Raw genomic sequence first — 22109 nt, 5'->3', positions numbered from 1 at the left:
TTTACATATAATCCAAATCTACACTCTTTGATTTTAAAACCATGGCTCCTATCACTATACCCACTGACAAAGAGTCAAAAAAAGAATAAAAAAGAATAAAAAAGAATAAAAAAAAAAAAAAAAAAAAAAACCTCTGCATGATATTCCTTAATCAGTACTGCTCTAATTTCTGACCAGTTTTTTGTGTTCTACTCCACATTTTACCTTCTCTTCCTCTGGCATTTCACCCCAATGCTGAAGAGACCCAAGCTGTTTGATCTGTTCTCCTATGGAAACCACCTCAGATCCTTCACAACTTACTGCCTTTCTCTACATCTTTTAGATGTCTCCAATTCTTCACATAGTTCTGGACCACAGATTTATGGTTTTGGAGATGAGCAGAACTTGAACCGAGTCTGATGTTTCAGGTATGGATTTCTCACAGATTTTATGCAGTGGTTTGTAGTGTTGTTCCACCATGCTGTTTGGCTGTCTATTTTACTTGTAATAATTTCAGGTGTTTATCATTGAAAGACTTCCCACTGTGCCTCCAAGATGTTTCTTCCATGTGATATAGCTAATTTAGAGACTATTCTTTTGTTCAAAGCAAAAGGATGTGCCCTCTGCAGTGCTTTGCAATTATTCACACTAAAGCCAGCCTTCATTTTATTATCATCTGATAACTTAGAAATGTAAGAACCATCTGTATTTCTTCACAGTTAGCTGTAGGTTGGACTGCCCCGAGTAATCCTTATCAACTACAAATGCTATCAGCACATTATTAACTTCCTTTTCCAGATCATTCAGAAATATCTTGCACAGTAGTGGACCCAAGCCTGAGATCTCTGGGACATCTCAGAAATTTTCATAACCATCCTCCTTCAAGAAAGTGATTTTCTCTCACTTTTGGGTCTTGTCTTTTAATCCCTAATACAACAACTTTTCCTCTTCTTACATGTGATTATATTTGCATTCAAAACATTTCCCCAAACACAGTGCTCCTTCAGTAACCTGATTAGCTCTTTGCTCTTTGTTCGTGTTTCTGATATGTTTGGAAATAAAAAGTTCTGATTTGTTTTGTATTTCTTAGCTTGCCCCACCATATACAGCACCTGAAAATTGTTCCTTCCTCAGCAAAGCATACTGAAAGATCTGTTGCCTGTCAGGCACCTCTTTCTCCTCAAAAAGACCAGTCAACATGTCTACCAACTACTAATGCTGTCTGCTTCCTGCTTCTTGATTTGGACTCATAAATAATAATATATATATATATATACACACACACATATATAAATAATAAAATGCTTGGAATAAAACCCATCCTTCGATGGGGAGCTCATAGCAATGCTGAGTTCCCTTGGAAACTGCCAAAGGGATGTCAGCCTCAGAAAGTTAGGGCAATGACAAGGCAAAATCTTGCTACTGCAGAAAACTTATAACATATTAGTGGTGAAGGTATTTGTATCTAATGCTGCCAAAAAAAAATAATAACAGAATAAAAGTATATAGAATATATAAATATATGAAGTATATAGAATAAAGTATGAATTTAAATATATGCAGCCCAAATGCACCATCACAGTTCTTACCTGCAGAGTGTAGTAACACTACAAAATTAGCAGAGAAAATACAGCTTTAGTTGTAAGAAAACAAATTATCCTGGGAGTTATATTTTACCATTTAGAAACAAAGATGTGTATTTTTTTTAAATTAAGATAGTGAGATAAATCACGTTTAACCTTTTGAACTCTAGGCCTACTTTTTCTGAAGTATTTTAATTAAAAAAATTAACAATCACAGTGTTATGCATTTCCCTCTTAATTTTCTGTCATATTCTGTCTCCTGTGACTACAGAAACATCCGTTTCCTCTCATCTGTATTTATGTGTGAATGTATCACAGATAGAAACACTGATTTGCTCATTTCTGAGTGAAACAGTTTTGAGAAAACTCCATAAAATGTTATGCAATCAAAGCTTAAAAAGTTTTTTGTCATTGACTTCAAAGGGCAGGGCTTCTCTACCCAGAGAAGATTTGGAGAGAAAGGTGTGTAGTAAAAAATAAAAACATGTATCTTCTTAGGCTAAAGGTTTTTAACTTTTCCGTTTCTTTTAATTGAAATAAATAAGTGTAACTTAAATACGTGAGTTGTCATGAATACTAGCGCTGCTATGTCAGCATAGCTGAGAACAGTGATTTATTTTTTCCCCTCATTAGTGAAATTCAGCTTGAAGAGTTTACATCTACCATCCACTTGTCAGAGCATTACCTTTATTTTTAGATTTTAAACAGAGATTTCAGTATAGGCTTAAAAAAAATATTTTGTGATGAGATGTTTGATAGGGAATCTACCATGGAAAATCAACTGACCCAGAGAACTGGTGTGAAACCAGCCTTCCAGAGCCATTCTATTGAGTACAGTTTAGCTGGGTTTAAATTGGTTTTGCTCAGGATTTATAACACCTGGGGTCAGAAGCTCAGCTAGTGTAAGAGCACATCAGCTCCAGAACCAATCTTATGGATCAAGTAAAATGTTGAAAAAAAATGGAAAAACTGAAGAAAAATTATTTAGATAGCTTTCTCAGTCAGTTTGGGTGAAGAGAGTTGTTTGTTTTCAATTAATTAACCCCACTTGAAAACAAATTTAAAAAATCTACAAGTGACAGACACTAAAGATTTTTGTAAACATTTCTATTTAAATCACTTTGTCCAAATTTTGTGGGGAAACTTCTGTACTTAGTTCTGAATAAAGAGCACTAAATTAAGTCAGCACCTCCTGTTTACTCCCTTCCTTTAGTTAGTCCTCCCTGCTTTTTTTCCAGTAGTATACTAGCTGACATCCAAAATATGCTCTTGAGCAGCACAGCAACAGAAACAAGACAAATTTTACCCTTAAGGTGATTTTACAGAAAATAAGACAATTGGATCAAGGAATGAACTTGTATCCACCTGTACAGAGGCCCTACAGGCCTCTGCGTATCCTCTCATGGGTATGTCCTGTTGGGCAAGGTTTGTTATACTATTAGTACAGTATAATATTTTATCCGATCTCTTCAAATTCACATTTGTATTTACTCCAACTGCTTTTGGCTCCTGCAAGAAGTCACACAGAGCTTGCGAGGCTGCAGACAGCACTTCTGCAATGGTGGAAATTTTGGCAAGACAGAGCTTGAAAAACGAACCGTATAAAATACAAACTAAATAGGATGCATAATTAACAGCCTCCTTTCCTTAGATAACATTTTTTTTTTTTACTTTGGGTATGGCAGAGAGCAGGTATTTTGGATGGACTCTGCCCTTTGCAAACATTAACATTCTCTTAAGGTTCCAAAAACGGTTCGTCAGAAATACCAAAGGCTTTCTGAGAAAACAGTGTGCACAAGTGGAGTCAGCCAAAAGAACAACTACTCTGGACTCTGGCCAAAAAAGATGAAATAAAAAGTTGAATCTGTGTACATTAAAAAAAAAAAAAAAAAAAAAAAAAAAAAAAGTTTTTTTTCCCTGTTATGTCACTGCTTTATAATAGATTTTAGAGGTGGTATTTTTTTTTAACAGTGTTCTGAAAGAAATAAGATAAATAACCTTGTGCCCTCTAAAATGTAAAAGAATACACTCATAACAGAAATAATGGATAATCTAATAAGAGATACTACTCTGGATTTTTTTTTTTGAAAATGTTATGGCTGTCCTTTCAAACTTCTTTTTGCAAAGTAGCATTTTGTACATTTTTTAATCCACACTGCTACAATCTGTATTCCAATGTTAGTTAGACTGAATCTATAGGGACCCAGAGATAAATGTCCTTTATCACCATAATAAAATGATAAGAGAAACACATTCTTGTGAATTTGTTCCCTTCAAAAACTTTATCTATGAAAATAGAAAACCATCATGTTTCTGGAGACAGTAGAGCTTTAAAATATCCATTTTATATTCAAGGCTGAGCTTAACCTCATGAGCTTTTTATTTTCCTAAGCATTTATCCATAAAATCATATAAAAATATCTTGTCTAACATACCACAGAATATGCTCAGCCTATATATTCAATTTTACTTTGTTTAGCCTTTTAAAAAATATGTTACATCCAAAAAAAATGAAGCCACTTTCAGTTATGAGCACATATACAGATTAGAAAGACTAATTTTATTTAACTTTTTTTTTAAATTATTTTTCTTCCCATCAAGATTGGTGCTCTAGTTTGAACAGTATGACTGAGTTGGCTCTTGCCATCCTGCTGCCCTCCCCAGTGCTCAAGACATCTGTTTGAAGCTCTTGGGTGGCAGTAAATGGGTGTAAGATGAAAACTAGCCCCTTTTCCCTACTACACCTAGAACACCCTCTCTTTGGTGTTCTCTAATGTTGGTCTTTTATGTTGGTTTCTCCCCAGCACTGCCAAAACACCCTCCAGGATCCTACCTGAGTAGGATTCCCTTCTCCTGAAGTCAGGGCATTCTCTCATCATGATGAGCAGCCCACAAACGGGCCACCATTCACCAGCTCTTTACCTTGTGCCCTGGGGATGGAAGAGCCCTTCGGGGACTCTGCTCTCAAACTTCTCACAGCCCACTTCATTACTGCTCTCAACTTCCACCTCATGAGCACTGATCAAACTCAATATGCTGTGGCACCAGACAGGTTTCTGCTCAATAAATTACTCTGTTTTACATGGTTCAAAGTTAAGCTTTTATTTGGTTTTTAAATTAAAAAAATAAATTTCATTATTAAATAGTGGAATGGGTCTAAACTAAGGTTTACATATTAATTCACTTGCTTTAGGATACCAGAGAAATAATTAAAGTATACCACCCAGACAAAACTCTGTTAGAAAGCTCAACAGTGGCGTAATTCAGTTAAACAGGAAAAAAAAAAAAAAAAAAAAAAAAAAAGTCTTAATGTTTACAATGAATGTTAGAAGTAAACCTCTGGTTTTAGTGTCATCCAAATCTAGTTTCCATCGTAAAGGCAGTCATTGTATTCAGAATACTATACCACAGTGCTAATGTCATCGGCTTCATCTGGTTTCTTTTGCCTGCTTGGCAGGGATTTCAAGTACTCAAGGTGCCTCCTTGCATCTTCCTGATTTTGCCGGACATAATAAACCACGTACGAGATCACCATGGTGAACCAGCCAAACATGGTGACCAGCATGGCGTAATCGGTAGTCTTTTTGGGAAGGTTGCAGAGGTCAGCATCGTTGGCAGCATTGAGGAAAGGTCTCCCGGCATGTTCATCCAGCACAGAGGTCTTGCAGATGACGTTGTTGGCTGTCTCGTGGTTGGAGGCCATGCTCCTCAACACCTGCTGCAGCGTGCAGTCACAGTGCCAGGGGTTGTTAGCAATTCTGGCTCTGGCCTTTAAGTTGTTGAAAGCATTTTTGTGCACGCTTTGAATCCGGTTGTCAGACAAATCCAGAGTCTGCAAGGTTTCTGCCACCCCCTTAAAGGCATGTTCATCTATAAATTCAATCCCATTTTTTGATAAATTGAGGACTCTCAGTTGGTGCAAGTCCTTAAAAATCTCATTGGGGATAGACGTTATCTGATTGGAGTCCAAATAAAGTAAGACCGTTTCTGGAGGAAGATCTCTGGGTATTTCCTTGAGGTTTGCATTGCTACAGCTGACGTTTAAACCTCCAGAGTGAGAACAGAGGCAGCCTTTCGGGCACATACTGGCAGAATGAAAGCACAGTATCATGAGGACAAAACTTTGTAAGAGCAGACACATGGAGAGGGAACGAGTTAGCCACAGGTCTACCAAATGCATGCTGGGGTGTCAGCATAATCACACAACCATTTCTCATTCAGCCAACAGTGGCAGGAAAAGGATCGGCAAAGCTGAAGTGTGGCTTCATTTTCTTCGGTGGGATTAGCAAAAAATGACTAATGTGTGGACTTCCTCATCGTCGATACTCTTCTTAAAAGCACACCTGCAAAGAGGAAGAAAAGTTCCTTATACCATAAACTCCAATCCAAATTTGGTTTAAAAAAATAGAAATAAATGAAGGCAGAGTGAAAGGCAATACCAAATAAATGATCTATTATCCTATCAGTGCAGCAGAGTATTTATTCAGGTATCTCCTATTAGCATTAATCTGAGTTTAGTACATAAATCTCCAGGACACTTTTAAGAGGATAGACTACACTCATTACAAATTACACAGGTTCAGGCTTTAATACTTATTAGAGGAGGCACTGGCTTGTTTTTAAAAGCAGACTTTTCTAAAATACCCATAAAAATAAATTACATTTTCCCTTGCTAAAGTAGAAGGTGCATTAGCAAGCGTTAGGAGTTAGATCTCCAGCAAGTGACTGGTAAGTGAGGAATTTGTGATGGTTAATGTGAATTTATCTTAAAAATAGTTTATGTTATTTTAAGTTCAAATCATAGTTAAAATGTTTCCTTTCTAAGGTACTTTAAAACAACAAAAAATTACACAAAACAAATAATGTTAGAAGACACTACAAATATCCATCATCTCCTTGTTTTCTGCCCCTATTTCCTTCTTGCTTTTAAATGCTTATTTCCTGTACTTCACAGTAGTTTCTGAGCTACCCACGGAAATAATTTCTACTACCATTTTTCTTGAAAATTTTCTTTACATTTAAGACAGAGAAAAAGAAATAAATACAGTTGCCAAAAACTCAATCCCCCAAACCAAGCAAACTTCACATAAAACTATATGCAAGCCAAAAAAAAAAAATTTTCATGGCATGTAATTTGCTAATAGAATATATGAGAAATAGTGTTTCTTCTTCTCCACTTGCAATTTGGCTTAAAAATAGTAAATATCCAGAAGCTTTTCCATTTTCTTCTTTAATTGGAACACAAATACAAAAGTCTAAAATGCTGACCTATAAGGTTTCAAAGACAATCTCATTTATTTTTTCCCTTATTATGGTAAACTATGAATTTCTAACCTCAGCAGGTCCATTTGTTTTCATGTGCATGCCCTTTGTCTCTGTAGCAGCTTGGATATTTGCAGCCTTCATGTTATATTTACATATAAATGATTTTTTTTTTTCATACACACAGTGTAGTCTACTAAACTATAAAATCCCTGCAGGGAGGATGTGTGTAATTGTACAGGAAGAAGAAGAAATTGTATTGCAATTATATTTGCCTGCAGAATTCACATACTAACTGCATTTTTTGGCACATCAGACTAACATGGATTAAACGTGTCATGGAATCTTTCAAACACATAATGCACACTTTTTTTTTTTTTAGCCCTTTTGCTGATGTTTAGTATGTCAGCAACCCCACAGGAAAAAACATCTTGAGAGTATGTACATTATGTGTGATTAGTCCAATGCTATGGCTTGGGAATGACAGAAGTACACCTCCCACTGCCATTTCCTGTATCACCACCACTTTTCAACATATTTAGTGATCAAAAGAGAGATTGCCCAAGAGCCTAAACAGAAAGTTTATGCTTTGGTTCTGTAACACGGAGATCTTGTACCATCAAGTTTCATTCTTTTCTTAAAAAGAAAGGAAGTTGTTCGCCATTTCTCTTGTGAAGTTAACCCTGGAAAAGCAAAACCATTATCAAGGGAAGTAAGTGGAGCATGAAGAGCTCCCTGTGAGGAACGGGAGGTGAGGCAGAATCTCCAAAATCAACAGAAAGCCCTTCATGACACATGTGAAACAGGGTTTACAGAAAAGAAGCCCACTGCACTGAGTGCATTCATGCTATCTCTTCCTATGGCTCTTGGGTCACTGCAGTGTCCGGTCTTCTGATCAGACAGAAATCAATTACAGCAGGAGACAAGCTACAGAAGTTGTTTTTTCCCAGCCTGCTCAAAAGTGCTAAGTACTTGCTAAAATGTGCAGCCCATTCAGAGGCCAAGCTGGAGGCGGCAGCTGCTCCCTCTGGCAGCTCCAGGCTGGCAATCTGCTCCTCCCTCCCACAGCCCTGGGTGCTGCGGCAAGAAGGTCTGTCCCCACAAAAAAACAGCCACCTATTTTCTTTTCCTTCACGTTTACATGCCTTGCTACTGTGCTGCATGGGAAGAGTAGAAGAGCGGTTCAACTCTTCATCAGAGAAGTAGTAGGCATCATCTCATCACCTACTACTTGTGCACAGCAGCTTTCCACCAGTGATACTGGGGTAAAAGAGCAAAGAGCTGCAGTAGTCTCAGATGCTTAATTTTGCAGAGGCAGAAAAATCCCACTGTTTTCACCAGATTGTGAGGATTAAACATCATATTTGCTTCCTTACAGGCTAAAAAAAAACCTACTTACTTAAAATTACCCAAAAGATAAAGAGTGTTTTAGCCTATAACATTCTCCACATCTATACCAGCACCTTCAACAGCATAAGATAGCATCAGAACTGTCTTTAGGAACTACTGAGACCTTTGATAATTATCAGTCCCTGGATAGCAATGCCAGACGTCAGAAATGTGACACTAACATCCATGGCAATGCTACCAGACTCAGCTTTTCTGCTCAACAATGTTCATTAAGAACATAAGAGTATGGGAAAAAGTCCATGTGCCAACCTGAAATTACACCGTGGATCCCGGTGAGACCTCCATAGCATAGTTATGCCACCAAATATATTGTGTTGAAGAGGCCCCAAGCACCAAAGGCAATGTGGAATGTCTTCACCCCAGTGAAGACAAGTGAAGCTCTTTTTCTTTAATGTATTAATGTGTTTAGAGTGGAAGGAGTAGGATCATTACAGACTGAGCAGGCAAATGTTTAATGAAGCAATGCATCTTCATAAGAGAATACTTAGTAAATGGGTAAAGAGGGAGAAAAACTCCCACTGTTTTAAGTTGTTAAAAAGAGCAAATATGAGTTTAAACCTGTAATTAACAATCCAGCCAACAAAAACTTAGCTGAGCAAGAATAAAGCTCAGCAAATTCTCAGTAAATTAACTGGAAGCATTCCAACGGGACTCAGTATCAGTCGAGGGAAACAGAGCTTTGTTTACTTCCACAATCAGAGTATCTGATCCAAGGGATATCTGTGGTTTGGGTTCCACCAACAAACCAATACATAGCACTTCCTTGACAGGCATCCTACCAACTTCAACAAGACAAAAGGGAACTAGGATCTGACCTTTTGTAATGCCAAAAGGAAGATTTTTGGCTTCTTGAGTATCTATTGAATTTTCTCTGCCTGGAACACACTAAATAAAATAAAAGGTAATGGAGATTGGAAGAAGGACAAGAGAGAAAAACAGACAGAAAAACTGAAGATTACAGAAAAAAAGAAGTGGAAGACAGAATTAAAATAAACATGTGAATTAACTGGAAGTGTGCAAATAAAGAAAAAAAAAACAACATGGAAAAATAAATTAAAAAGTAAATGAAGGCACAGGGAAAAGACAGCAATGCTACAAGCACAGATAACAGCAAGGCTTAAAAAGGCATTTTGTGTACATTGTTAAAATACAAGTACACACAGAAAACCTAACATATAAGGCAAATATTGCAAGGCTATATAACTACAGAGTGAAGAGGACAAGAAATAATTTTTTAGTCTTGCAGTTTTAACTGGTTTCAAGCTTTCCTCTTCTCATGCTCCCTCAAGACCACTCACTCAGTACAAACATCCAACAGTGTGGGAAAATGTACACAGCCTGAAATCCTCAAGGAAGGCACATTCACTCTTAATATACAGTGAGAGTTGTATCAAGTTCCAGGTGTGAGGTACTTGCAGTGGTTTCCCTTTCCAGCAAGCAAGGTGTGTAGATTGTATCTTGGCACATGAGTGCTTAGCATCTGTGATACTACTGGTTCAGGTATTTAATTAATAACTCCTCCCTACACAAATTCAGTGAGGTAAAGAAGCATTAATGCCTCCGACTACCCATCTGGAAAAAAAAGGGCCTGCAGATTTAGCCAAGTCACACAGAAAGGCCATAACAATTTCAATATTAATTAACGTTCAATATTAATTTATCCTATTGTGCCTTCAGAGCATGATAAAGGAAATGCTATAAAGATCACAGAGAACAGCATAAAAGTGACACTGAAAAACTGAGAATTTTTTTTAGGACAGTACTAAGACAACAAAAGGCATATAAAAAAAAAAAAAAAAAACGATCAATCACATATTTCGCTAGAGATGCCTGACCTAACAAAAGAGAAGACGAAAGACAAGGGAAAATATATTTTTCTCTATTTTAGAGTGGACACTTTTGGAGTCTATGTGGCAGCTTAAAAAAAGAAAAAGTCAGAGAGAAGCAGCTGCCAGTCCCTTGCACTTTAAAGCCAGCCACTGCCAAGTACTCCAAAGGAGAGACCAAAATCAACCTTAAGAGCTATCCTACAGTATTTCAAACACACACACACAGAGCCTCCCCAGCTGTCAGGATCAGCTTGCATCTCCACCAAGATGAAGTCATCGGAGCGCCTTGTTAATGACACCGTTCCTGGAAATTCCCACCTTCCAAATGGGAGAGAGAAACACACTCCCTGCTTGTTCATCAGGTTCCTTCTTCATACATTGTGTATCTAGATTCTAGTAGGGTGCTCCAAAGATTATTTCCAAGCAGTACAAAAAACTACCTGTGACAGCCAAATATCTTTGTTCAAGTCATTCCAATATCACAGCACTTGTACTTGGAATTTCAGTGGGATTCTCAGCAGTTTCAGCTGAATTCCCGGTTTGGGAAAAGGCTGTTTCTTTGGGATGTGTTGTCATGGGGCCTCAAGAAAAAAGACAGAAGGTGCTATTGCATCAAGCTGCAGTGTAAGCACAGTCTCCTTCTAAGCACAGAAGACAAAAGGAGGCATGCTTCTTCCTACCATAGCCCTGTCCCTACCCACTGTGCAATGTCCATCTCTTTCCCCTCTTCCTTCTCCAGGTCCTGATAGGCTCATCACAGTTATCTGACAGAAAACTGAAAGGGTCAGTTAGCTGCACCTGTCCCCTTGGAGCCCAAACCCAAGAACAAGAAAGTGCAGCACTGCCAATGGGGAACATACAGTCCCAGTGGTACAAGAAGTTTTTCTCCCCTGGGTGGGTCTGGAGATTGCTCAAAGCTGCAAAGACATGGCAGGACTACAAAGACATGACATAAGATGAGTTACAAAAACCAGAAGCATGCAAAATGTCCAGCATAAGAAGAGGGACTGCTGTCCTATCCCAAAAACATGAGTGATACTAGGATCAACTGCTGTAGCATTGGACCCCTGGGGCAAAGGACAAGGCAAGCGTGTGGAGTCAAGCCTGGATGCACAGTATGAAACGGAGTGCATAACTGTCAGCCCCCTACAGATTTTTATGTGGTTTCTAGAGTCAGAAAGTCTGGCTACAAAGGATTTTCATTGCTGATCTCTTACGCCAAGAGGTAGTTCCATCTCAGGCTTGACCATCTGTGCAGATTCCATAAGCTAAATTATGTCGTCTTTGGCATTTGAGCAACTACACCATCCTTGCGGTGTGCAAAGAGAGCTGGATGTCACACATGTCTCACTGTGAAGGAAATTCGGAGATAGCAGCTCCATTTTCTCTATCAATAATGTGCTAGAATAATTTCTCTTCTTGTCATCAAAGCTGGATCCCCTGATGAAAAAGATTGCAATTCTCATTCCAGCAATGTCAGTGGGGTCACAGCTAACCAGAGATGCTCAGCATCTGGGCCCACAGTTTGTATTTGTTATTACTGAAGGTGCCAAGATTAGAGAGGAATTGCTTGTTATTGGAGCCTATATGCTCAAACCAGCAAGCAAGAATGGCAAGAGGAAAAAGACAGACGCCAACAGACCAGCCACAGGGGATGGCCTGTTGGCTGCGTGATGATCACTCAATCTGTTTGTTCTGTCACTTTTCAACCTTCAGAAATGACAGCGTGGAAGAATTACACACTAGCCAATTTCTGAAAAAACTGTGGATTGTAGGGTCCAGGTCCACAAGTCTGTTCTACAGACCTCATCTGCTGTCCTCATTTGAGAATAGACCCCACATTGCACCGCAGAGCTCCACATTCCTTGGGATCACAGAATCCACCACAATCATCCTCAGCTTTTCTGCTAATAACGAAGGCACCCCTGTGAGCAGCTGTGTGCCCTCTATGCTGCAGATGGGCTGCACATGTTATGGTGCCTCCCACCCTCCTTGCATATGACCCATACAGCCCCCACAGGAAACTAAACTGCTGATACTTGTATGTACAGCTCTAATGTCTTCAGAAGAAACTCTCAGCTTCAGTGAGTCCTAGAAGCCTTCAACAGATCCCGACAAAAAAGGCACAACTTTCAAAGCCCACTCCAACTCCTGACAAACTTCTGTAACAACCTTCTTATGAGTTAACAGTGGAAGTCTCACACAGAATTAGAAAAGCCCAGGAAATAAAGACTCCTGTAGGGCTAATTTCTTAGATATCTGTTGCAGCAAACTTGCAATTTGAATAAATATTAAAATTTTATAACTAACAATCCATTAAAAGGGAGCACTGTAGCACGATTATTGTTCTATCTGACTTCTAGTCAATTACAGAGATGTTTTATGGCTTTGAAACATCAGACATTTTTTGTCTTGAAGACATCGACTGTCTTGGTATATAGAAAAGACATGCTCATTGATAAATCTAGTCTCCAATTTCTCTGTTAAAATGGGCCTTAGCTTTGCCATATTGAATACTTTTATTTTAAATCAGGTTTATCAAAATATCCACTGACAAAGAAAATACTCCTCTTTTTAATGAATCCTTTTCCTTGAGTTCATTTTCCTGTAATGCCAGTCAGCTTGTTACTGCATACACACAAACCAACCTTACTCTCCACATCCAAACATAACTGTATCTTATGTCTTTGCACTCCTTTGCCACTAATACAGTCACATAATGCCATACATTAACTTATATTTAAAAATATTATCCTGCAATGATTCTATTAACAAGATAGCCACAAACTGGAGACTGCAGGCTAAAATTCACAGGTGAGTCCCCCATCCAAACACTCCAGTTTGCTGAAGAACCAAGGACAGGACAATTGTACTTGAACCAAAGCGATTTACCACCACTACTCCCCACCAGCTGCAGATGACATATTTACAAAGAATCCAAACAGGAAGAATTATTTCCATGCATCCTATTAATCTTTAGCTATGGTTTAGTACACACCTTCTGGTAAGCTACACACTGGCTTGTCCTGCACACCTGCATGCTGTCTTTGTGAGCAGCTGAACCTCTGGAGGCTAAGAGGGTCTGTGCACACTGGAGGATAAAACCAACATGAAATCCTGTCTGCCTGCCTGCTCCAAGAGCTGGAAAGTGAGGATAACTGCAAGCTGGAGCTGAGCAGGAGCAGCAGGACCCAAAGGAGAACACAGCAGTTGTTTCTGATTTCTGTGCTGCCTGCTCGCTGCAGAATGACAAGCTTCATGGGTACCAAATGAATTCCTCCAGACAAACAACACAACTATAAAAAAATAAAAATACAGCCTGTGTATTGTCAGAGGGGAAGGCATCCTGGCACGCTGCAGCCAAGGGCAATCTCACTAGCTGTGCACACACTCCAAGCTGGACAACTCAGCCCTCTCTCTGGCTCCAGGATACTGCCAGGGAATTCAATTTAGCATCCGAAACAAGAATCTGGCGTCGAGTCTCTGGAGCCAGGGTGCTGGCAATCTCCGTCTTTCAGGCGTCTTTCCCTGGCACTCCTTAAATGCAGTGCGGCTGCCTGGCTGCTTCTCACCACAGCTACCTTGAAGGTAGGCAGTCACGATGCTATAAAACAGCAAACCAGGGAGATGCCAAGAGCTCCTGCAAGGTGCCAGGTGACTTAAATTCCCAAAAGAAAGTCTCCAGCAATGGAAGACTTTCAGGATCTCAGAGCATGGCACAATGAAATCCTAAAGCAGTAACAGAAATAAATGAATAGAAGCCAACAGCAAATGAGGTGAGAAAAAAGGGGTGCAAAAGATCACTGATTCAGTGAATAATTGAAATGTCATGATTAATCACTGTGAGCCTGAACTTCAATTACATAATGGATTCATTATCTAATGAAATACCAAATGTACTCAAACTATAATATTCTCCCTCAAGACAGTACTGAGAATGAAAGTCAATATTTTGTTCCCCAAAACCTTCCAGTATAGACATCTTTCTAACAGCTATTCATCATAAAACATTTCTAGTGGCAGAAGCATACTGTATAGGTACAGGTTTATAGATCTTACCCTCTCTTAACAGAGTGATAGAATGGTTAAGGAGAGCCAAATGAACATTTTAAGCTATAATTACTTTCTGATTGTGAGATCACCAAATGTATCACTCTTTATTACAGATTAACAGCTTACTTAATTATACTGTGTGGGCAAATGAATCAGCACTTTAAGATTGATGGGTTGGGTTCATGGTAAAAAATGTATTTGACTTCTCTCCTTTTTCATCTCATCAGAAATTATTTTTTAATTTGCTGCTGATAAATAATTGTGTGAAGCTTAGCAGATTAAGAAAAGATCAATGACAAGAAAAATATTAGCCATTATCTCCTATCTTTCCTAAGATGCTTTGCTCTTGGAAGTCTTCTGCGGCAACATATTCCTTGGAAGGAAATCTGATACGCTTGATGGAAATTAAAGGAACAGATGTCAAGGATGGGCTTAGTTCTCTTTCTTTCAAGCCCTAACAAAGAATGGATATGGTTTTACTCTTCCAGTGTCACCATCCCTTGATTTTTCAATAATCTTTAATGCTGCCTACTTTTCTCAGTTATTGCCTGCATCCTCTTCAGATGATTTAGACTATGAAGGGTTCTCATGCTTTCTCTGAGCAATACACCCTGCTGGGAAATATAAACGACATTCTGTATGCCTATCTATGCCACTTGAAAAAGGAACCAAAACATTACATATACTTATAGTGCATAAGTAGCATCAATATGAAATAACTGAAAAATTAGAACTATAAGAAACCAGCTGAGTATCATCAACTGTTAAACATTGCTCATCATTGTATTTTCAATAAATTGGCTTGATGGTCTACAAAAGAATGAACAAAGGCTCAAGATAAGCCGGTCACTCCTCAGCAAACATATCTGTGAAATGAACTTTTTTTTTTTTTACTACTATATAAGTACATGAAGAACCATATAACACTTAAGGGAAATGCTCCACCACAGACAAATGACTGTCTGAAGTATTCTCCAAAGCCATATAATTTGTTTCTAGATTAATTATTAGTGTGCATTAGACTCAAGACCATTTTTAGAGTTTAGGATCATGTTCCATCAATTCTCAGTCACATTTTCTGTAACATCAACTGTTCTTTTCTAGCAAGAAAACCCTTTCCAGCAGCAGTCAAGCCAATCCTCCAGATGATTTACACTAGAAAAAAAAATGTTCTTAAGGGTTAAAATAATCTGAAATAGGAATACTTTATCTTTTCCAAATAAAAATACGCAGAATAAAGTCTGTTATACAGCCTGGTTATGAACTGAATGCACAGATGCCTTTCATGATTAGGCACTGCAGTAGATTTTCAACAAATCTGATAGAATCCAATGTAAAATGTTTTTAACATAAAAGGTCAATTTCACTATATTCGCTGATCTATTTTTCTCCCATATTTTAAAAGAACATGATCCAAGTTTATAAAAAAAAGTGACTGGTTTGAGCCATATCCTGACTAACCAGTAGCTCATGATGGATGCTCCTTCAAGTCAATTCTGCAGTATCATATCAGAGAAAACGTCTTCTTGATCTCAAGATAATTACACTGATCACCTCAATGATTACCAGCATAATCAGTGACAAGTCTTGCAATTTAATCTTGATAACTGCATCTGGTGACTGCAGATGGTGTCCTTGTCCAAATGAAGATCTTTTTTTTCTTTGTTTTGCACATTGTAAATCTAACCCCCAGTAATAATAATGCATTCTCAGAAACTAATAGGCCAAGTTACCCCCTTTAAAAGATAAGCAAGGTTCAGATCATCTAGAGACTTTTATTCCACTTTTAAGGGCACTTATTTGATTTTGCATACTGTTATCTCCAGGCTCATTTGAGGTTCATCCAAATGTTCCTGCAACTTACTAGACAGTGGGAAGAGAGAAGTTGTAATTAGGCTGGGGAAACTGTGCTGCTAATAAAGTCAGCAAGGCAGAAATAAGCATGCAAACCTGAAGGGACCATTCAGCAAGGAACATGCTAGCGGCTTTGTAAAGTTGACAACAGTTGCACGAAGCAGCCAGCAAGACAGCTGCTGGTTGCAGATACCCAGGCACTAGGGAGCCCTAGAAGAAATAAGATGTGTTACAGATTCCGAAGTAAAACAGGCAAGGGAGGAGGAGAATGAAGCAAAACGTGACTAAACGCTGCTTCTTCCGGATGACCTATTGCCACAGAGTAGGTCCCCAGTAACTGCTACAGGTCACTGCAGATGAGACCATCTCTAGGGTTAGACACCTCAAAGGGAAATAGAGATGTGAGTAGAGACAGCGCCATAGACGTAGTTTAGCATCCACTTTCACTTGCTTTTGTTGTTAATTGGGATCTGCTTTACCTAGTGTTAAACTACAGGAAACCAAGGCTGCTTCTTTCCATGCACAACTGCCCAGTGGGAAAAAAATAAGAATAAAATAAAGTAAATAAATAAATAAAGAACAAACAGAGCAATAATCTATGGCACAAGGAATTTGTAAGGAAAGAAGCCAGGACAGTAGAAGCTACTATTAAAATGAAACAATCTGATTAAAATCCACAAGATGAGACCACAAAGAAAAGCAACATACTTCCACAGTAATTACTCTGTATGAAAAAATATCTGAAAGAGGGGGGAAGAAACCACAAACTAAATTAGCAGTAGGGGACAGTGCTTTAGAAAAGTACCGTAGCAGTTATTAATTCAGCTCCTTGTGCTTTGAAATAAACTGGGTGTATAACAGTATAACAACAGGACCTCTACGATGCATATCAAAGTAGAGTAACATATACATAAAAAAAAAAGCTTAACATTTTTATATAAAGAAAAATTACAGAGTTTGAAATTCCCAATTGCAAATTCTTAAGCTAAAGTGAAGGTTAAATACCACAATAACAAAATATTTTATAATAAAAATTAAAACAGATAAGTATCAACTAATTTCAGAAAATGGTGAGAGCAAGTATGGAATAATTATGAGATCAACACACAATTAAACAACTTTGAGAAGACATTCAAATAACCTTCTGGAACCAAGTGACTCACTGACTTAACTGCAAGCCATTTGGGCTTGCTGAAGTAACTGTTTGATCAGTGATGCTGGTTTTGCTGGGTCAATGGTTATTCAACCTGCACACTATCAGCTTATATAGCTGAGAGCAAAGTGCCCATCTGCAACAACGCACACATATATACTTCACTTTTCTACACCGAAGATGTCAAGCAAACTATCATAAACCTCTACCATATCAAACCACCCACCAACAAAAATGCATCCCCAATTTTAATATTTTAATCCATGAACAGCTTCAAATAACTATAATTTCTTCTTCGTCAGCTTGCCAGAGAAGCATATCTTTTTTCTCTCAATATATGCAATAGTACCAGGCTAATAATAGATTTGAGTTCTATATTTAGATATCATTAGAGCTCTACAAGCTGAACATGAAACAGCCTCGAAGAGTTAGGCATGGGGCTTTTGTATTTCTGTGAAAGCAAGGCTAGCAGCTTCCCATCAGGACCCAACACTAGCTTTTAGCTCAGCTGGCTGCTATCGGCATTAAAGCCCAAGGAAAAGGCCAGCTCAAGCACAGCCTCCGCAGCTCCATTTCATCTGAGGATCTCCCGGGCAGCAGAATCTAGCAGTGGAAAGCTTCAATGCCATCTTGTGCTGGCAGCATTTCCCTAATTAAGAGTTTAAGGCCAGATGGAGCCATTAGATCATCTAATCTGACCCCCTGCCTATCATATGACGTGTCGTTTTACCAGTAAAGCTCATATTGAGCCCAACAATTTAGGTCAGGCTAGAGCATGTCAGAGCTGAGGAGACTGCTGTGTGCACAAGGCAGTACCTTTTGTACGAGCTGTACTTGTACCCCCCTACACCAGGAGCTACCAGAATGCCTTCAACAGAGCCTGAATGCACCCAGGAAACTCACTTCCCTCAGCATACACTGTAACAGTTAAACACACTTTTCCAGGAAGAAGCTATTCTAGCTGAGATGCCTGCTCCACCAGGACCTAGACAGCAAGCAAGAATTACACAGGTTTTCAAAAGAAAGGCTATACTGAAAGATTCTGTTATGCTGCTCATCAGAAACAGTTGAATGTTACCACTGGTCTCCAAATGAGAGCTAGAAAACTTTTTTTTTTTTTTTTTTAAACATCCTGGTGAGTTACATCAGGCCCTCAGCTGCCATTAAAGGTCCTTGCAAATTACAAGTGTTCCACCTAAGCAGCAATCAGGATGTTTTCCTTCCAAAATGACTGCTGTGGAGCATCCCCAAGGCTTCCCAGGAAGTCAGGTAAAATCCTTTTATTTTTTAAAACCATGCACTGTTTTTCCAAAGTTGTAACAAACTCACAGTATAAATTTCTCTTCTGAGGACATATGATCATAGAAAGTTGATATTACAACTTGATGTGGGAGGCTGAAATCCTCTAAGGGTTCTCTGACCCTTACTCAGCAAAATATTTAGCCTGGTTGCAACTTAGCAGCTTGGTGAGAGGCGAGTCTTCAGTGTTCAGGGGGCTGAAATAAAAGTTGTTTATCAACAATCGCTAAATAATAGGAACAGCTCTAAAGAAAAAAATGGATTGGCATTTCTCAGTGGAAATAAACACCAGTCTTTATCAGACATGAAATCTAGCTGTGCTAAAAGCAAAAACAAGACACAGCTGCTTGATACTGAGTGAGAAGAGATTTTCCAGCCAGTCAGTTATTCTTCCCAAGGAGAAAAGAAAAGAAAGGAAGAGCCAGAAGAAAGAATTGCAATGGCTCCTTCCCAGATGAGAAAAAAGCACTGAGGTCACTTCTTTTCTAAGGGAGAAGAGGTCTTTATTAGCAGTACTAGAGCAAAGCAGGAAGAGACCAAAGCTCAGTTCAATAAAGCCCTCATTTTAAAGACAAGAATACATCAGCTTTCAGTGCGTCCCCATGGAGGTTGTACAGCCAAGTTGACTTTGGCGGAGCTAGCTGATACAAAAAGCAAGAGTTGGGAAGAAAAAAGTCTTGATTAGCTGGGCAATGGTCCAATGAGCAAGACACTGGAGGCTGCAAGTTCACAGCCAAAGAAGCTCAGGTAGAAATAATTTATAACAAATTAAGTTAGGTCATGGTAATGAAATTTAAAGACAAGCGGGACACGATTTATTTTACTAAGGCTTGTTGAAAAGTGAAAACCAAGCAGAGCCAACAGGAAGGCTAATTTAGCTCTGGTTACAGTTGGTACTGGCACTGTGATAAACTCAACTTGACATATTTAGAATGGGAAAAGAATTCAAGAATAGGCTTTAAAAAACAAAACAAACAAAACAAAAAAAAAAAAACAACACAGTCCATGTCCAGCAAGCCAGTTCAAGCTCAAAACCATGCCACAACACAAACATAGCAGGACTACCTCATTGGGGGGATTGGTTACCAACACCTGCACTGCCAAGCCAGCTCGGAGCAGGAGGAAGGATGGAAAACCCAAATGGGAGAAGGCTTCATAAGAGCTGCAGTCCCCTCACAGGTCACCAGACAGCTTCGGCTGTGAGGTGGCTCAGTGCCTCATCGCTGAGGGCCTTGCAAGGCCCCTCAACAGGTTACCTGGCAGCAGCCCAGGCTTGGCTCCGGTGCCATCATGTCCTCAGCTGTCCTCCTGCCACCCACCTGCCTCTCCCTCCTCACACTGTGAAACATGGCAGGAGAGGGGAAAACAGCAGCCACTTTGTAATGGATGAATGCAGCAGTTTGCAAGAGGGAGAGATGAAAAAGTGTTAATATTAAAGTCATAAAGCTTGTGGCCATTTTTCAGTCTGAAATGCGTAACACCATAAAACAATGCTTAAAGGCACTGACTTCTGTTCCAAACCACCTGCATGGTAAGGCACCCTGCTATTAGCACAGAAGTTGTTTATTACCAGTCTCATTTCAGTCTGATTCCAGGAGAGTCATAAAACTGATTTTTTTCACTCAGTACAAGAGCCCAGGTGGCCCCAGGTTTTCTTTGGCATGCCAAGTCTTGCCGTGTCACCTGTGATCCCTCCCTGGTTGCTAACCCATTCATTTCTAACAAGACATATAAAAATCACGTCCGAGCAAATGAATCCGTCCCCAGCACTTGGCACATGTATACCGTTCTTCTTTTCTGGTTCCTGAAACTGCAGCAACTCTTGGTGAGGTGTGTTTAGCATAATTATAAGAGTGGCTTTGTCTGCCAGCATGCATCCCGTGTATCCACACACTCCCCAGAAACATTCTGGCTGGTGGGAGGTGAAACCAGATCGCTAGATCCTCTCCCAAATCAATTTCCTCAAAAAAAAAAGAAAAAAAAAGAAAAAAGAAAAAAAAAAAAAAGCATAAACAATGTAATATCAGAGCAGATAAATAAACAGGCATTTTTTTTAAATTGAGATTTTTGCCTTTTTCACAAATAAAAGCATACAAATTCAAAGCCACTCACAAGCTTTTCAGTTTCCTCTGTCAGAAACAAGTGTTAGGATTTAGGGGCTCTTTATAAAGATGGCCAAGCAACAAAGTCCTTATCTCACTGACAAGACTACCAATTCAAGGACATAAAGACGGGGGATAGAAGAGCGGTGGTATGTACAGGAGTGTTCAAGGCAGTCAGAATTGCCTGTGGAATTGCAGGGAGAGCAAAGAAAGAGAACAAGAAACTGCTGTCATGCTTGTGCTCTCGCTGTGAAGAGAGGAAGCCCCATATGGGAGTTTCACAGGGGTCGTCTGAGAGGCCACTGCAGCTCAAGAGCCTGCAAGTGACCTTCTTACAATCTGGAGCCCAGTGAAATTACCAAGCATTAACATGTACTACAAACTACACCATCTTTCTGGGAGTTATGAAATAACCCGTGAATCATCCCACCATCAGCAGCATCAGCTTCCCATTGACTGATATGGCAGAAAGATGGACTGATATGGCCAAGGATGGCAGCATAGTCTTACCTCATATTTACGCGTTTTCATCAATAGAGGGGTAAACTGCCCCTCTCCTTTTCCTCTTTTTAAGAGTCAAGGACCTGCAAAGGCACCTTTACCTCTTTTACGCATTCAGCCACACATCTGAATACAAGTCCACAGTTCAGGACACCCAGACAACTCCTCATGGGCTATGCAACCACGTTATCAAATCGCAGTCTACATACTGTAAGTATGTAGTATGTCTACATACTATGAGGAATGGTAAAACAAATGGTAAAACAAACCATACCACTTAAGAGCAGCACTTTCAAATTTCTTTTTCTTCATGCTCCCCATCACAGGAAGCATCACGTTGTTCATTCCCCTACCCCTAAGTTGCCATAGACACAATACCACATTGCTGCACCAATGCTGGTCCTATATCCATAAGCTGGTTCCTATCTGAGCACCTCCTGCACTCTTGCTCCTTCTCTTCTCCCTTTCAGTCAGCCAGAGGGACCCTCCAGTTCCACCCTGACTGATGGTGAGGACAACAGAACAGCTCTCACACAATAAAACAGACTTTCACAATGCAGTAGTGCCATGCACAGTCAGGTTCTGGTCCAGGAAAAGTTTGTCTGCAGCCCACGTTAATGCTTATGGAAAACCTCAGATTTTACATTTCTTGAGCTTCACAGAGAAGCCTGTCCTTGCAACCCTTTATTTCAAACCTTGCAATCTTTGTCAGCCTGAGGAACAGCCCATTATTAAACCTCCGTTAACACAGCGATGTCAACCAATTTTCAAGCAGACCTGTGATAGATGAGCTGAATTTCAAAGCAGCCAGTGTCTACCAGGCAATAGCCATGTGTTACTGCACTCACAGGGCTCTCACGTTGCTCTGAAGTATCTCCCTTGAGCACAGAAGGGAACCACTTGCAGTCACAGCATTAATAGTCACCCTGTATTGTCACCATCATGGACACACACCCTCATCAACAGGACTCCTGCAGACCTTAGCCCCATGTCTGTGCTGTGCTGTTCAATCAGTTTCTCTCTATCAGCTGCCTTGCTGCTTCCAAAACAAACACCCTCTGCCAAATGTACAGTCACTAGAGAA

The 22109-nt window shown here is 39.5% G+C and overlaps 1 protein-coding gene across 4 annotated transcripts in view; it reads right to left on the bottom strand.

The window, feature by feature from the left end:
* Positions 1-4143: 4143 nt before the first annotated feature.
* The window catches only part of LRRC3B (leucine rich repeat containing 3B), a 46572-nt gene continuing 28606 nt past the window's right edge, over positions 4144-22109 (bottom strand). For all 4 annotated transcript variants that reach the window (XM_068674411.1, XM_068674409.1, XM_068674412.1 and 1 more), the window contains one exon: positions 4144-5905. In XM_068674411.1, the coding sequence (XP_068530512.1) occupies positions 4963-5742 (780 nt within the window). In that variant the 5' untranslated portion in view covers positions 5743-5905 and the 3' untranslated portion in view covers positions 4144-4962. The remainder of the gene's footprint in view (positions 5906-22109) is intronic.

This window comes from Anas acuta, chromosome 2 (assembly GCF_963932015.1).
Source record: "Anas acuta chromosome 2, bAnaAcu1.1, whole genome shotgun sequence".
Lineage (NCBI taxonomy): Eukaryota > Metazoa > Chordata > Aves > Anseriformes > Anatidae > Anas > Anas acuta.
The sequence above is the reverse complement of the archived record's forward strand: the minus strand, read 5'-3'. Positions and strand labels throughout refer to the sequence as shown.